Below are 15,934 nucleotides of genomic sequence, written 5' to 3'. Positions count from 1 at the left end.
TTTGCGGATCCGAAATAATGCCACAGGTGCGTGCGCTTCGCACAGTACATGCCCAAGCTCGCCGTTCCCTGTCTACATTCTCAGCCTCCCTGAAAAACCAAGGATCACCCCTGGGCTGGGGGTTTCAGGTAGGCTTCGAATGTAGACAGGGATTGGCGGGAGTGGCTTTGGCTGGGTCCCAACATATCCACACCTACCACCCATAGGGAACAGACCAAACGCGGCCCTCGACCAGTTCATCGAATCGGAGGCGGCGTACACGCGGTGCGCGGGGTTGGTCCCCGCCCGACGACCCAACCCACCACGTCATCGTCGTTAGGCGCGTTGTTGCTCTCATCACCCCCACCCCGCGATTCCGACATAGATGTCGGACGTCAGAAATGCAGTACGCCTTCGGGCGTCCCTCTGAGTCGACATGCAGGTAAGTTTCGGCACGCTCCGTGCGAACGAACGGGGGGGTCAAGGCACTGGCCCAACATTGCTCCTGCATGCGCCCGTAAGACCGCACAAAATTCACTCATTGTCTTCGTTTTTTCTCCATCACCAACAACTTCGCAGCGCGCTCTATTTCGCATCCTTTCCACAAGGTAACCGCCACGTCCCCGCCCACTGCCCATACATGTACACGGTTGAACTCACGGCTGCCGTCAATGGTCCCGGGGCGCTCTGACATATCCTGCGGCTGTTCTGTTCGAGTCTCCACACCCTTGGTACTCAAACCGTCTCATGAATTCACGCTGGGTTGAGCCGAAGGAGGTATTTTGATTTTTTTTTCCCCTTTTTTACTTTCCATCTCCTTTTTTCAGACTTCAAGGGATAGCGCCGACTGTTTTCATGGCAGACTCACAATTACGGATCCAGGTGGCGATCCTCAACCCCATTTCTATGTATTTACACGGTGAGACCACTTCCGCCAGATGACTCTGGCCGCCACTGCAATACTGACCCGATTTCAATTTCATTGACGTGATGCTCTGGCCAGCATGGCAGGTTTGCTCCTCAGACACTCCATCCTTCCAGTCAGTACACCGCAGGAACGCAACCGGTTGCATCTGTGGAACTACGCGGCGCCACAATGCTGAAATACGACGACCATGGGCCTTCCATTGTTCTTACCGTGCCAACTCTTGGGTTTTGCCCACCCCACCTCTCCTGACCTTTGCACCAAATCGGCTGGCGCTCGAGAGCTCAACGAATTCTGTCACATGCGAGGTAACTCGTCCGTCGATGTTTCGCTTACAGATGATGAATTCCTGCTTGGGCGTTTGAGTTGGGGTGCTTGTGCTGCGGGCAGTTGGTTGTGGTCGCATGGCCGAACCGGCGTGTGTCATGCATTCTGAACCGCTTGGTGAGCAGGGTTGTTATCAAGGAAATTTTTTATGTGTAATTGTACAACGTCTACAGCATCAGTAGGCGGCGCCAACAAACTTGGGAAGTCAACAGCTCTTGATCCCTGCTGACGCAGCGAATATTTCATCATCATTACAGCTATTTCATCTACTCCTGTGCATTCACCCCGTCGCCACCTCAGTTAACAACCCTCCCTAAATCAAGCAGCTGTCTAACCGTGATATCTTTCTCCGGTCCTTTCAGTAAAGCCAACAGGATGTCAAACCAACTGCGAATGAAAGCGAAAGGGATCGCAATTGACTTTTTCCCTTGGATATCAAAGGTATGATTGTTGATTATGGTGGCCCTAATGTGATTTATCACGCCCACCAGCAGTATGGTGGGATCAAATAGAAAAGTTGCTGGATCCTGGTCATTTAGCGCCTGGGAAGTGATGGCAAACCATTTCTTGAGAGTCTCAGAGTGAAGCGCATCCCCTTCAACAATATGCCTCTCAAAGAATTCCATGCCACCGATTACAGTATTAAGTGTGAATGTTGCAAAGGATAAGGAGTCGGATTCTTTGAAGATCGTATCTATGCCAATGTCTTTGTCTTGGCCAATGAACAAGAGGCACGGGGAGGTGTTGATGTTGAGGAGTTCGTGAAATATGATGCTTGTCTCGGGCGACATGGTATTCTCTTGGCTCGGTCTGTCTAAATCGATGACGGTAAGGTCGGAAGGGTTTGTGAAATTGAGACTACACCATAACTTTTGCCTTAGCGCACCTTCAGCGCCCTTGACACTGCTGCACTTACATGGAGATTCGCAAGATAATCTTCTTCCCCGGCCATATGAAGAAAACGACAAGGTCTGGGATGTCGATGGTAAGCTGATCTGCAATTTTTTCACAGGAATCAGTACGTAGTAGTGAACGTCCATAGGGAATTATGAACCAGGTCCGAGCCAGACACAAACGCTCATTTTTCCAGTCGTTGCCAGAGTCCATTGACCTGCTGGTGTCAAATAACAGAGCTGATGATATGATCCTAAATGTTGCAATTCCGTTGTGTATGGTCGAGAGATAATTAAAAACCCGACACTAGGTCGAGTTTGGCCCTCGGAAGATCCGGATGAAATTGGAGACATCTTGAGTATGCTGATGAATACATTGGATGGTCCCGTGGTATATATGTTCTCTGGAAACCTCGGCTTGGACCCGATTTACACTCAAACTATGCGAAGGCCATCCTCGGAGTTGCTGTTACAGATCGAGATACAGCAGGCGTTGTGCCCCAGATCGAACAGAAATCAAACAGTCCTCAGTTGGTAAATAGGCCGAGTCAGAGATCACCGTGAGGCACTTGCGATATCCGTTATTATACATAGAAACACTGCTACAACGTCGTACCCACACGGTTACGGTTATCTGAACAAAATATTTCTTGCAATGGACAGGTTGGTGGATGGCCAGCGCATTCGGAATTGCGACCGTTACTCAGAAATCACAGCCAATGAATCCCTCCTCTGCCCAGGAACAAATTTGGATTACATTAAAATTCTATAGGTAACTACATATCGTCATAAATATGGAACTAACGAGGGGAAGAATAGAGACGCGAGGTCTGTGTGAGCCGTATTTGATGCCAAAGGTAGCAGGCAAGGAGGATGGAGATGAATAAAAGGAGTGACAGGGCGACACAGAAACAGTACCAGAGACCTTCAACAAAACGTCTTTCTTTCATATTTCCACGTGCAGTCATCTGTCATACGATATCAGTGTTCCGGTATACAGCCAGGAGTTATCAAGTCACCTTCTCCCATTTCCATGCGGTGATTAACCCTGAATTTGATCCGCCGATAACAATGTGATGTGCAGTGGAGACCTCAAATACCGCATTAATCATTGATTTTCCACAGCAAGTGAATGACTCACATCAATGCTACGATAGACATCTGCAAATGGCGCATTAGCCAGCTTAAGATGGGAGTATCACGCATACATACCTTCGTCTAACGGTCCTTGAAGCCGGTGAATCGGGCAGTTTGCTGAAATGCGGTAAATGGATAAACATCCTCCATCCCCGGCAACCACCAAATCGTTGTCTAAATAGACAACCCCAACGGTGACATTCAACTTCGGACAAATGTTCTGTGCGATTGATCCGATATATTGGAGCTTTGGTAAAGAGAATAACTCAACACCGTTGAGAAGATTTGTAAAAGCGAGCCTGGTTTGGTCTTGACTAACGGCCAACTTCCCTCTAACGACATAGAATATTTTTCAACATGAGCTGAAGAGGTATGGTAGTGGATGAAGGAGGGCTTACATTCTCCGGTTAATCACAACTGCTCGGAAAAATCTCCAAGGTCGCAGACGGTATAAGGCCCTAGTATACACAATTTTGGTATCATCTATTTTGCATGAAAAAGCTCACCCACAAAACACCTTCTTGTCCTGTTGGTTGTGAGTCAACAAAGGAGACCAGAAGCATCGAGTTCTGGAGACAGTGAACGGAATGAATCCGCTTCTGGGCTAAGATAGCGTGTGAAAGTCCTAAGGATACGTCGGGAATATGATTGTGCGATATTTGGTTTCCTGGAAGTGTTTCTATCGCGGACAGAGTAAAACGAAGAGACGCAGGGCTTCCCTTTTCCGGATGCGCCTCTACCTCCCATACCTGTATATCTTTGTCTCCGACAGCCGCTACAATGTTTTCCACAGAAGAAATCCCTTCAACAGGACCAGACAAGGAAAACTTCAGGCTTAAAGAGTAGTGAACGTGGCTTCGAACCTGTTGTATGCCCTCAGCCACCAACAAGCAGGGTGTATGTGTGTTTAGTGTGCATACCTTGATCCGTTGTCTCAAAGAAAACTGTCCCTTGATGGTATTGTATAGGGATCCAAAAAAACGGGAATTGGGGGCCCGAGCTCTATGACAATGATATAGGTTGACTGACCCGTCAACAGAACCCACCCAAAAGCTGTCAAACTTGATATCTATCCTCGCCCAAGATATCCAAGTTACTTCTGAGCCAATATATATTGTTTGTTGTAGGGTACCACTGGAAATTGACCACACTTTAACGGCGTTGGAGCTTCCTGAAGTCAAGAAAGGGTTGGGACTTTAGTTTTCATCGAAGGTTGCAGGTATCTCAGCATACCTCCGTACCTCCAGTGATGAGTTGCAAGCCATCAGGGTTAATGCAACATGAATGAATGACTTCGTGAGTAGGAAAAGACATTATTTGCCTGAAAAAAACGGAATCAAGTGCTAAGCTCATGAGGCCTTGTAACGCTGATTCGAAAAAACTTATGGAAGAGTACCGGTTGATAACTGAAGAGATTTCTCTGCGGGTCTATTTAGATTCTTGCAAGACCCTGCAATCATTGTTCTTGACGGCGTGGGATGACTACCAGTAGGGCCGTGGTCGAGAATGATATGTTTTAAGAAACCCCATTAAGCAGCCCCAAAACGTTCGGCAGGCTGCTGATATCGAATTGAATTTATGTCACCATTTCTCTTTGTTTCGCTTTCCAGACTGGATTTCGCCTCCTTAATTACGATCCACCCATCTAGTTATGCTCTGGTTTATCCCTCGCACTTTTTCAAATCGCCTCGGTCCAAATAATATCGGAGTCGGAGGATCAGATATCCGATGAGGTTGAGAAGATGTTGCGTTGATGATTAAATCTCAATCAGGTGCGATAAGAAAGGGATTCCCGGGATGGAAATGGGCATTAGGCTCGCAGGATTCAAGTAATGACCCGACCCTGACTCCTAAGTTATGCTTTTGAACATATTCACCGTTCCATAAACTGTCTATGGCAGGTTCTGGGCATGTTTGAGATAAGGGTCATCGTCAAAAGATCTCAAGAGGTATACCTTCGCCCGCCAGCATCCTCCTACAACGTAGTCCCTCCTAGACAAACCACAAACCGTATACCTAAACGTGGGTGGCGGTATCTTTGCACATCTTCAACTCGTCCTTACTCGTTTTAAAGCAGATTCGTGTCTGGTGGTCCTCTGCACGCTACGTAGAAATGGAATCCTGTAGCGTTTAACCTTGACCTTTCACATACTTAAATAAGTGACTTTGGTCTGTTGAAAGTAAAAGCCATAGTTATATTGCACACTAGACAAATTTTTTGTAACAAATTGGGGGTGATTGGTAATGAAATGTCAGCAGGGATGGCTATCTAAATACGCCTCCTACGGTTGCGAGAGGGGAATTCGAGAAGTTGGATATGCATGCCCTCTTCCTCAAGACGTTGAACTATCTGTGTGTCAGACAATGTTAAATTCCATGCCCTGGAAATGGTGATGGTCACTGAGCGGAGAAGAGCTGGTTCGACTTTTTGCATTTGAAGGACCTTAACTGCAGGGATTGGGTAGGGGAGTGGCTGACGATGTGTAACTGGGGCCTCACCCAAAATTTGCGCACCTGTTTGCCACCGTTTGGAAAGAAGACGAACAAGGCTGTGTGGAGTGAACGATGTGGCGCCTTGATACTCAAAATGCTCAAGCATTGGAAGGAGATAGGCTATTGGCTGGTCATATTCCTTTCTGGCCTTCATGGGCGTCATCGCTTCAATAAAGCTATAGCCCAGAGTTCCACCTGTGGTAACCAGTGGGTTGAGGAGTATCAAAGACTTAATCCACGGCTGCACCTTTAAAAACCCGATCAATTGTTCTTCATCCGGTGTTGTGCCAAGGAGATGAAGAAGCTGTAGTTTGAAATCTGAACGACGCATCAGCGGGATTATGGGCCACAACAGAGACTCTTCATCGGATAGCGACACCACGAGTTCTTTCAGATTAGGTAACATCAGCGAGCTGAGAAAGGTATCGAGCTCGTGCGTAGTCTTCATCAACAATTCGAACGAAGTAAGATACTCGTGCTTGATAGGCCGGCTATTGAAGGTGGTAAACTCCAATCCGTGACAGAGCTGTTCGAACTGGCACTTCCTAAGTCGTACCCCAAGATGCATGGCTTTGAGGCAATCCCATGAACTGAAGTATTCCCCCTCAAGATGGCACAATTGCTTCCAAGGAAGACAGATATCTGTGACTGAGTACCCTACCAGGTGGACCGAGTGTAGCTGGGGGGCGTAGGCGAATACGTCGATGTATGCAAGTGAAGGGCAGGTGTCTGCCACGCGCAGCGTCAAGCTCGTTAACAGAGGGATATTATGGCGCACTTTTGCAAGTTCTAACTTCCATGAGTGAGGGACGAATATATCAATTGTGTGCCATTGTTTTGAGTGGGAGGCGAGTACGTTGATTACAGCTGACGAGACATCGACGAAATCGGCGGGCCACCGGTCGGCTCTTTCGTGGTTGGCATCCCCTTCTATATCCGTGACGTCTGTGGGCCAGTCAGCGTCTCGATTATTCGCCTTGTCTCCCTCTACAAGCTTCACGGAGATGGGACGTTGTCCAGAGCGCTTGAGCCATGATTTGAGCAGGGCAGCTTGTGAATCTGCATGCCGCTGATTCATATACACAATGACGGCACACCAGAGCTGTGAGGTGTCCTGTGCGACTTGTCGCCACGCACTGCAGATGGTGCCAAGAAAGAATGGGGTCAAAGCACCTTTCCCAATACATAGGCCCTGGTTTATTTCTCCGTAATGGTACATGGTTGGCGTGTGATATTCAAGTTGGTGTCCTTCATCGGGTAGGCAAGCAAACTGAAAGATGAGCGACAGTAGCTCGGGAGGCAGTTTGACGGCGGGCGAGTAGCTATTGCGTTTTCGATTAAGGTAGATTCGTTCAGCCACAAGCTGCTTAATTCTGTGTTCTATCTGCTTGACTACGGCGTCGATGTAATCAACGTCGTCCTTCGTTTTTTGGATGCTAGGAAAGTCCGTCGCAATAGGCATCGTCCTGTGTCTTTGATTAGGAGCGTTCAGATCCAGGGTGTCAAAAAAGGCAGGGACTCACTATGGTTCAAAGATTCAAATGGTTTAGAAAATGTTGGAAGGAGAAACGATTTGGTCGGCTTGAATGACGGGTGAAAGGCGCTGCAACAGTACGAAACAAAGACGAAGGGAGGTCGTTTCGACGAAAAAAAAAAATTAGGTTATAGTCAAGCTATAATTATGGCAGACTCGGCCTATACAAATGACGGACATCTCAAAAAGCGCCGAGACAGTTCTTCTGTGTTATTCCTAGTTTGTTTTAGAAACCTAAATATGTGGCTTATGGGACGCTGGCATGGATAATTAGTCGAGGAACATTTAAAGGGCTTCTGGATGATATGGCACGTATCCGTATCTAGGTGGAACTACCTGTGCCATTCATACAAAAAGCCAATACGGCAATTCTAGTGCGAGCAATTTCTGAGGCGTATGAGTAAGTGCAGAGAACTACATGGAGAAAGTTCACCAAGGGTGCAAGATGAGGGTGCAAGAGGTGGGATCAATTGTCCTGGCGGCTCAAAAGTTCTCAGCTCACCCAATTAGGCCATGTGTATGATGAGTTGAGCCAATGGACTGATGCACTATTAATATTATTCTGCATGATGGTTCCCACACAACTCAATTAGGTTAGGTCGGGCTGTGGAGGCCCAGCATCCTAGTATATTAATGTGACCCTCTCACCATCCGTCATTTGTTCATCACCGTCAAGCAAGTTTTATGGAACATTTTCCTTTCGTCAAGCTACATTCGTACGCCAACGCTATAAAAAGGAGACTTTGTGGTTTATTAGCAATATTAATTTTTTTCAGCAGCCCGCTGCATTAAAACGCCCAAAAATTCGCGCCTGTGGCCCTCGTTGGCGTGAGGGAAACCAATGAACGACGGCCTCACAAACGGACTCGGCAGAGAAGCAAACTGTAAAAGCGGATAAATTCCTCCAGCCGAATTGCCGGCACAGCCACATTCCCGCGCATCCTACAGGCCACGGATCTACTCGCTGTGGCCGTTTCATGGTTAATTCAGGGTTTGTTTACCCAATTCCCCGGAATATAAGATACAATCCATTGTTGAACATGGAAGCTACATGTTCAAGGAGAACCGCGCGCCAGCGCGAATTTTCAGTGGATTGGAATCGGTATTCTACGAAATTTCCTTCCCAGTGATGCGTAGATTCCAAAGTTTCCCTCTCAAGGTCATCGTGTTATTTTCCGATGAAAATTGTACAATTTCTCTACATTTTTCTGTCAACTTCCCGTTTGGGATACCTACCCATATGAACGGTTCAGGCACGCCTTGGGCATGCCCCCACGGCGAGCCAACGAGCATTCGGTGACGAGTAATGATAAGTAATCTAATCTCGTGACATAGTTATGATCTGTCTTTTAACTCCTGGCTGCCATCTGCATATCGTAACTCTGGATCAAGAACTCACAGAATGAAACGTAAAATCCAGGAAGCCTTGCAAACTACAAATGCCATGAAGCGGTCCAAGAATGAAGAAGAAGTTTTCAGAAAGGAAACCACCATTACCGTGTTACATTGTATACTAATCTTACCAATAATTTTAAATAGGCGGTTTCGGATGAACTTGGCGGGGCCTTCACTGGTTTGAAATCTCTTGAAGGCTCAAAAGTGACCGTGCTTAAGCGCATATGCGAGACGTTCAAACTTCAAGTTGCGAAGAGCGGTGGAATCCATCGACCTGCCCATATCAAACAAGACTATATCAACAGCATCTTGAAACACCTGTTGCTACTGGTAAGTTACTGTCCATCTCACTCTGTGTTATAGATATCTCCGATGCACTTTCCTTCAGGAGGATGACAGCAACGAGGCTCAAGATTCCCCATTATTTGACATGGACGTCGACGATGACAGTAACATCCAACGGATCCCACAGGCTTTTGTTAAAGTTAGAGTCTACAAGAATCTGCGCGATTACTCTACGGAATATCTCGCTGAAGTGATGGTGGAATACAACAATAACATTGGGGTTATGATAGACGATTTGAAGGTCACACTGGGCTCGGATTCAATCCAGGTAAGTCCTCCACCGACCTGGACGAGAGTACCCACCAAAAATGGGGCAGGTCGTACACCCAAATAGTCACAAGGCTATTTTAGAGCCTAGAAATGGATGCATTGACGTCTGTTTGCTGGATTGTTGCTGGGAACCAATGATTATCTTAGAGTGACTATCCAAGGGTGATGGGGTTATGCGAAGATGGACGACTTAAAACACCATTTGGATAGACAATAAAATAATCATGACTGCTGAAAATCTTAGATGTATGGATGATGAAAAGTTTCCCTGGCCTTCCCCGACTCCGACGCCATTCCAAACGGTACGGACACAACTTGGGGTGTCGATATGCATGCCTTCTCCGTACAAATCCACTAGAATCCATGATGCCGTTGTTCAAAATAATGACATTGCCGCCGTGCTCTCCCACCAAGTCGACACATTCACTCTTGTCTCTGCATCCTTCCTCTTTGCGGCTAGATCTTCCGTGAATCCGCAAAAGTCAAACGGTCCATCACCTGGCCGTGAGCAGAGTACTCGTAACGTAGAACTGAAAAGGCATAATTTGATCCTTTATGGCCTTGTATTCAAACGGCGGTGTGCAATAGCGGACACAGCTCTGACATTGATAGGATCCCGCTAGCGAACTCGAGAAGGTACAATGGTTCCTTGATTCCCTTATTTTAAAAGCTACCCTGACTACAAGACTTTGGCAGAGACTGGGCAAGGCGATAAACTCGAACAGTTGATTGTAAAGCTCCCACTTACCTGTGTAAGCGAAAAAAATGTAGTTGCCGACTAACGTAACAATTTGTCTGATAATTTCTTCTATTGTTAGACTCTTGTGACGTTTGGGGTTACAGGCGCCCCCATTGTTTGGACAGGCGTATTTGGTGAAAAGCGACTCGTACCTGCACTCTTCTCGGACCCTGACGCCAAAGCAACTGTAGCAATAACAATTAAGAACACCTTGCGCGAAAATTTCCGTATCTTTGATGGTTTGATGTGGAGCTCAAGCTTTCCGAATTGAGTGACTGAGTGCATTTTACGCCGGGACAAATGAATAGGGAACTGACAACAAGGGTAATATTACAATTGTGATAGAGCAGTATAAGAAGCTCGCTCCAAACTTGCGTCAAATATCCTCCATCCAACCCTCCCCACGTACATAACACCCTAATCTATCTAAGCCTAGCATGGGACAGTTTATATCCATTGGCTTCGGAAGAAAGAATGTGCGTATCGTTTTTCACAAAGTTTAGTTTCCACCCATATATGATTTGTAGGAGCTAAACTTGGCCCTCCACCGCGTCTACCAGACCCGGTATCACGGCTTAAATCTGCTGATGATCCAGCCGGGAAATGGGGGCTTGTTTGTTGTCTCCAGTAAGATGACTCTGCATCCAGTGCATTTACTAACGGTCTGTCTGTTCACAGATGACCTGGGAACTCTCGTCCTTTATGATTACCTCTCCGACACCCTCCAAGCACTACAGTACATAATTTTTGACTTGAAATATGGCGCGGCGTCTGCCTTTACTCTGGCTCGGTTCAGAACTACTGGCGGTCGGAATGTCGAGGGGGGCCATTGTCATCTTTTCGCTTCAGAACAATAGGGCATGTTTTTTTATCTAGTCCTATTCCCCCCACCTGTCTCCTTACTGCTTCTGTCTCACTTTAGCTCATTGAAGTGTGTAAGGTCATAGCTCATGGAGATGGGGCTGCGCAGGTCCCGGTTTATTCTATGGACTACTGCCCAGATACCAGGCGATTGGTTTCTCTCGGTCAGGGGCACAAGAGTATCTCGATGTGGGGTGTTTCCACCAGTGGTTACGGACAGTGATGCTCATAGACGGCAGTGAATGACGTGTATTTAGGGAACTTGACCCCAATCATTTTAGCAAACAGTCCAACAAGCTACTGTCAGCCTAGGTTTGTCTCATTCATTTCGTCGGGGGTCGCACCTTTTAGCCGGATTTTTGGAAAATGCTACTGTGTAAGTTCAGAATCGCTGATATGGGCCCTGTTAACACACTGAATAAACTCCAGACAATGTTACGCTCTCGATAACACCGATGCGCCAACGTTGACCAAAATTCAGGAAGTTGTCCTCGGACACGAGGAAGGCGCCCCTGATAACCGCCACATGTAGGTCCATCGACCATATTTGTCTGTTCGTATGGGCTAACTGAAATTTGGCGTGATACCAAGTGGGTTTGCGATATTTCTAAAAAACTTGAACCGCCTGGCGATTTTCAACCTACGTGACGGGGTTGATCTCTTCGACACCCAGTTCAACAGAATCGACACCGTCAGACTTAAAATCGTTCCCGACTGTCATCAAGCAATCTCTTTCCTGCAAGGCGGTAAATATCTTGTCATACCATCGGCAGACGGAAATATCCAGCTGCACAAGGCGCAGGGCGGATCCCTGGTTGGAAGGTTACATCAGGGTATTGTTGACATGTTACCTGTCCTATTTCTCACATCTGACCTGGCCTCACCAAATCTCTGCCTCCTACAGGCAAACAAGATATTCAGGCTGTGCATGTAAGCAGTTTGTTGGATAGATATCTTCCCTTTCTGATGAAGTCAGTCAAAGTCCCATACCGCCCAGGGGGATGTGGTTGTATCCACATCTATTTCGGGAGATCAGCCATCCAAGATATATGTCTGGAGGGTAAGACGCTACTCAGTCCGCGCCAATCATGAGGAGACGCTGACAAAAAGGTGATTAGAACAAAGCCAAGGACAAGAAACCTCGCAACACTGTTGTCAAATCAAGAACAGATACATCACCCATATCGCCCTGGAAGCTAATCTTCATCACAATCGTGTCCGTTGTGTTTATTTTGATCGCATTAGGAGGTGCAATTTTCTATCTTTGTCTCCCGTCATTACTGGCTTGGCAAGCTCCTATCGACCCTATCGACCCTATCGACACAGTCAACTTCAACCTGAACAGCGACCTCGACACAGTCAACTTCAACCTGAACAGCGACCTCTGAGAATATATACACATGACACGTTTTTTTCTCTAGAAAAAGGGAAAGAAAACTGTTTGGCAAGCGAATAGCAGAACTTTGATGGCTGGGCGATATGTATCCGTTTAGTATAAGTATGTACATTCATGTGTGTATGCTTTCCAATCACGGAAAGGCACGATGCGATATCAGGTTATTAACAGTGTCTTTTGAGTCTCAATTGCTATATTTTCAGGCTCACTTGAAAGTTTCTCAGACATATTTCATGTGCATATGAATAGATTGGGGTCATTTTACGGGAATAATATCAAGTGTCGTAGTAAATTATATATAGCGCAGGTCCCAACCAACAGCAAGCCTTCCTCGCTCGCCCTGCTCACCACCACCTCTCGTTGTGGCCACCCATTGTTGCACCCCACGCCACCTCTGCTCATCATTGCTGCCCCTCTCCTCATTGGTGCTAGCCATCCCTCGTTGCCGCTGTCGTCACAAACCGTGAAGAGAGGGGCTCATCCCACTGTCAATGCTACCACTGTCAACATTGAAATGCTGCTTTGCGTTCAGATGCAGATGCAGAGGCGAGAAACGGTGACGTTGCCTGCATCTCAACTCATCCCCGTCCACTCATCTGTGAAGTTCTCTTGCCTCTGCGCCCCGCCGTCCAACCGACAACGAGCGCCAATGTCCTTGCTCGTCTTGTCTTGCTCGCGTTTGCGTCCGCCCCCTCCTCCGTCCTACACACACTCCCCAACCCATCACATACGCAGGATAGACAGCGGTTGTCTGCCGCGACTCATTTCCTCTTGACCTCCCGCTTCCTACCGTGCACAACGCGCAAGTCATTTCCACCCCACCGGACGAGCAGCATGTACTGGCTACTCGTCCCGCCGCTACGCCTCCACAGAAGGTAACAGCAGCACATATCACCGCAGCGCCGATCCCGCTCATACCACCAATACCCAGCACACCCTGCAGCTTTGCGAGCACATGCGTGTCGCTGTGGGCCGAAATCGCGGGGAGCAGCGGCAACAGGACCGCTGCGTGTCGGTGGCAGGTGTGAAGCATGAGACGCACAGCGGTGTGCGTCGTCGTGGTTGGGGGAGTGTCGGCAGTGGGGCAAGAGAGCGGGGTTCGGGTGGGATCAACGACACGCAAAAACGCGAGGGTGGTGCCGGCGGTGGGGTGGCTGCAACGACACGCAGCGCAACTGCGTGTCGTCGTGGTTGGAGAGTGTGGGCGGGGGTTGGGTGGCAGCACGACGTGTCGTTATGGTCGTAGAGGGTGGCGCCGGCGGTGGGGTGGCTGCGCTGCGTGTCGTTGTGTGGTAGAGGGTGGCGCCGGCGGTAACGGGGTGGAAGGTACGACACGCAGACCGCTGCGTGTCGTTCCAGGAAGACGGAGAGATGGAGACGACGCACAGGCTGTGCGTCGGCGTGGTCGGAGAGTGTGGACACGCAACTGCGTGTTGTGGTGGTGGTGGTGGTGGTGAGGGTGGCGCCGGTGCTGACGTCGTTGCCAGGGTGGCGGGGTGGTGGAGACAACGCACGGATTGTAAGTCGTCATGGTTGGACAGGGTGGTGGCGCTGGTGACACGGTGGAAACGGCGTGTACTGGCCAGGGGGCGGTCTGGGGCTGGGTCGTCAAATGAGGGCGACTGCAGCGTCAACGAGGGAGATGGGTGGCGGCCTGTTACACCAGTTGAGCGAGAGGCGGCGGGGAGACTTAAGAGTGGCCTATGGGCCCTTCGAGACTACGAAATGTAAAAAAAAAATTGAAGAAAAATGATTGTTAATCTTACTTACCTAGAAAACGGTCCAGTGGCGAGGCAGGTGGTTGTGTACGATGGAGTCGAAATAAAACAGATTAAGCGGCCCCACGGTGCTGTGGTGCCGCGCTCGGCAACACAGCCACTCCCTTGACCGATGTTCACCAGACATTGCCAAAGCGTATGTACGGTAGATGGCTTCCCTGGGCGACAGTGACGAAGGAATCGTGTACCCGTCAGCGGATGAATGATAATGGAATGACAACTGCACTATGTATGGAGGAACCACCATAGGCCATAAAAATGATAGAAAACCTCATGCTATTGCAGATGAATGCACTGTAGAGGATCGTAAATACGGCAAGCAAGATGGACGAGTACACAAGTGGATGGATCATACAACTATGGACAATGTATTGGAAATGGATAATCCAAGAGGCATAGTCAAGAAGGATATTTTTCAATTAAGAGGTATTGTCTATAGACAGAGTGGTTACCATTGACGGATAATATCGGTATGAAAAATGTGGCTGGAGCAGGGGTTGGTGGACATCGACAATCTCATTGCGTATAAAAACAACACCGAAGGCCTTGCGAGGTATGCGAATTATGAACGAGGATTGTCAATGCACTGCAATGGTTTATACACTATCACGGTTGTTTGGTGGTCTGCCCAAACCACTTATTGCTGTCAGTTAATCCGAGTCGATAGTTGAGAGAACTCCACCCTGATGATCCAAAGGACCATGTAATATCAAGAAGATTGTGAAGAAAATGATAATCAAATTCAACACGAATTCCCCTGAGCATAGTCTGCTACAGTGTCGCTGGTATTTTCGTCTGAGCGTGTCCTTTCTGGGTGCATTCTAAGTCACATCGTCAACACAGCTCATTAAGTTATCCACTAATCTTACCGTCCAAACACATATTTTAGCAAACCCTCCTTTAGTTTGAAACACGCAAGCAATGTAATCGTCGCCTAAACCATCTGTTACCGACTAAATTCGGTGTTAATGTCGTTTTTGGAGGAGATTATGACGACGATTACGCACGTGTACGCCCTTCACAACACCCTGATGGTGTCCTAATAGTGCTAAGAGTGAGAAAGATACCAAATGGAGCGGTCCTCAACAAACCTGGAACTGAAAGAATCCCAACTGTGACACAGTCGATGGTACGATAGATACCTACCTTCAATCGGGCGTCGTAAGGACACACAATATATTTACCCCCGTCCAGGGCAGAAAATCTCAGAAAACCCCAAACATTCGTCTTGTAAAGATTTATTTGGCCTTGAGTTAAGGATGGGATAAGTTTCTTTGCACTTGAAAAGAAACCGGACAAGCCAGGATTGGTCAAATGCCACGTCCTGACGAGAACTCCATTGAAGCATGTGAGTTGATGGGTGTGGTGACTGTAGTCCATTGTAGTGATGGGATGCAATGAGATGTCCTCGTTGGTATCCATTTGGGTGCTGCAGACTTCTGTGAGCCGTTTCTGGACAAGAGAGTAAGCTCGCCGGAGCGTCTGATATGACAAAGAAGATGTCAAGTACCAAGTTTTCGCTCAAGGCCAGTACCTTTATTTTACCTCTTGTGGATCCCACTGCAATGAGACCGTTGTCTATCCAAAGCAGCGATGTAACACCACCAAACTCCTCACTCAACGTCGCTGTTGTAACGGGGTTTGAAAGATTGGTATCAAAGGCATTAAAGATGAATATTTTGCCATCTCTGTCTGGATTGGCAGCAGTAATTGTATCAGATCAACGAAGCCATCGAACAAAATGCTTACCGGCTGTCGCAAATAGGCCTCCACAGGACTGGAATTTCAAATCGTTTATTTGGCGGCTGTGTGTATCGTAAACCTTCAGGAATCTCAGTCCAAGTGTCTGAGACAGCTCAATG

At 47.8% G+C, this 15,934-nt stretch overlaps 4 protein-coding genes across 4 annotated transcripts; 2 read left to right on the top strand and 2 right to left on the bottom strand.

Annotated features, from left to right (window-relative positions):
* Positions 1-1,527: 1,527 nt before the first annotated feature.
* Positions 1,528-2,313, bottom strand: JR316_0008312 (uncharacterized protein; the record flags this gene model as incomplete). Its single annotated transcript, XM_047894027.1, has 3 exons — positions 1,528-2,089; positions 2,148-2,226; positions 2,286-2,313. 3 exons carry the CDS (start codon positions 2,311-2,313, stop codon positions 1,528-1,530), a joined length of 669 nt encoding a protein of 222 aa, XP_047747342.1.
* A 3,217-nt stretch (positions 2,314-5,530) lies between these two features.
* JR316_0008311 (uncharacterized protein) lies at positions 5,531-7,216 on the bottom strand (the record flags this gene model as incomplete). Its single annotated transcript, XM_047894026.1, has 1 exon — positions 5,531-7,216. The coding sequence occupies one exon, from the start codon at positions 7,214-7,216 to the stop codon at positions 5,531-5,533; it is 1,686 nt and encodes a 561-aa protein (XP_047747341.1).
* Positions 7,217-8,690: 1,474 nt separating this feature from the next.
* JR316_0008310 (uncharacterized protein) lies at positions 8,691-9,362 on the top strand (the record flags this gene model as incomplete). Its single annotated transcript, XM_047894025.1, has 3 exons — positions 8,691-8,786; positions 8,828-9,013; positions 9,072-9,362. 3 exons carry the CDS (start codon positions 8,691-8,693, stop codon positions 9,360-9,362), a joined length of 573 nt encoding a protein of 190 aa, XP_047747340.1.
* A 160-nt stretch (positions 9,363-9,522) lies between these two features.
* JR316_0008309 (uncharacterized protein) lies at positions 9,523-10,781 on the top strand (the record flags this gene model as incomplete). The annotated part of the gene is made up of 6 exons (XM_047894024.1): positions 9,523-9,875; positions 9,969-10,050; positions 10,117-10,276; positions 10,383-10,442; positions 10,565-10,650; positions 10,716-10,781. 6 exons carry the CDS (start codon positions 9,523-9,525, stop codon positions 10,779-10,781), a joined length of 807 nt encoding a protein of 268 aa, XP_047747339.1.
* Between the last annotated feature and the right edge of the window lie 5,153 nt (positions 10,782-15,934).

This window comes from Psilocybe cubensis, chromosome 7, assembly GCF_017499595.1.
Source record: "Psilocybe cubensis strain MGC-MH-2018 chromosome 7, whole genome shotgun sequence".
NCBI classification, from domain to species: domain Eukaryota; kingdom Fungi; phylum Basidiomycota; class Agaricomycetes; order Agaricales; family Agrocybaceae; genus Psilocybe; species Psilocybe cubensis.
This window is presented reverse-complemented; position numbering and strand designations above follow the sequence as displayed.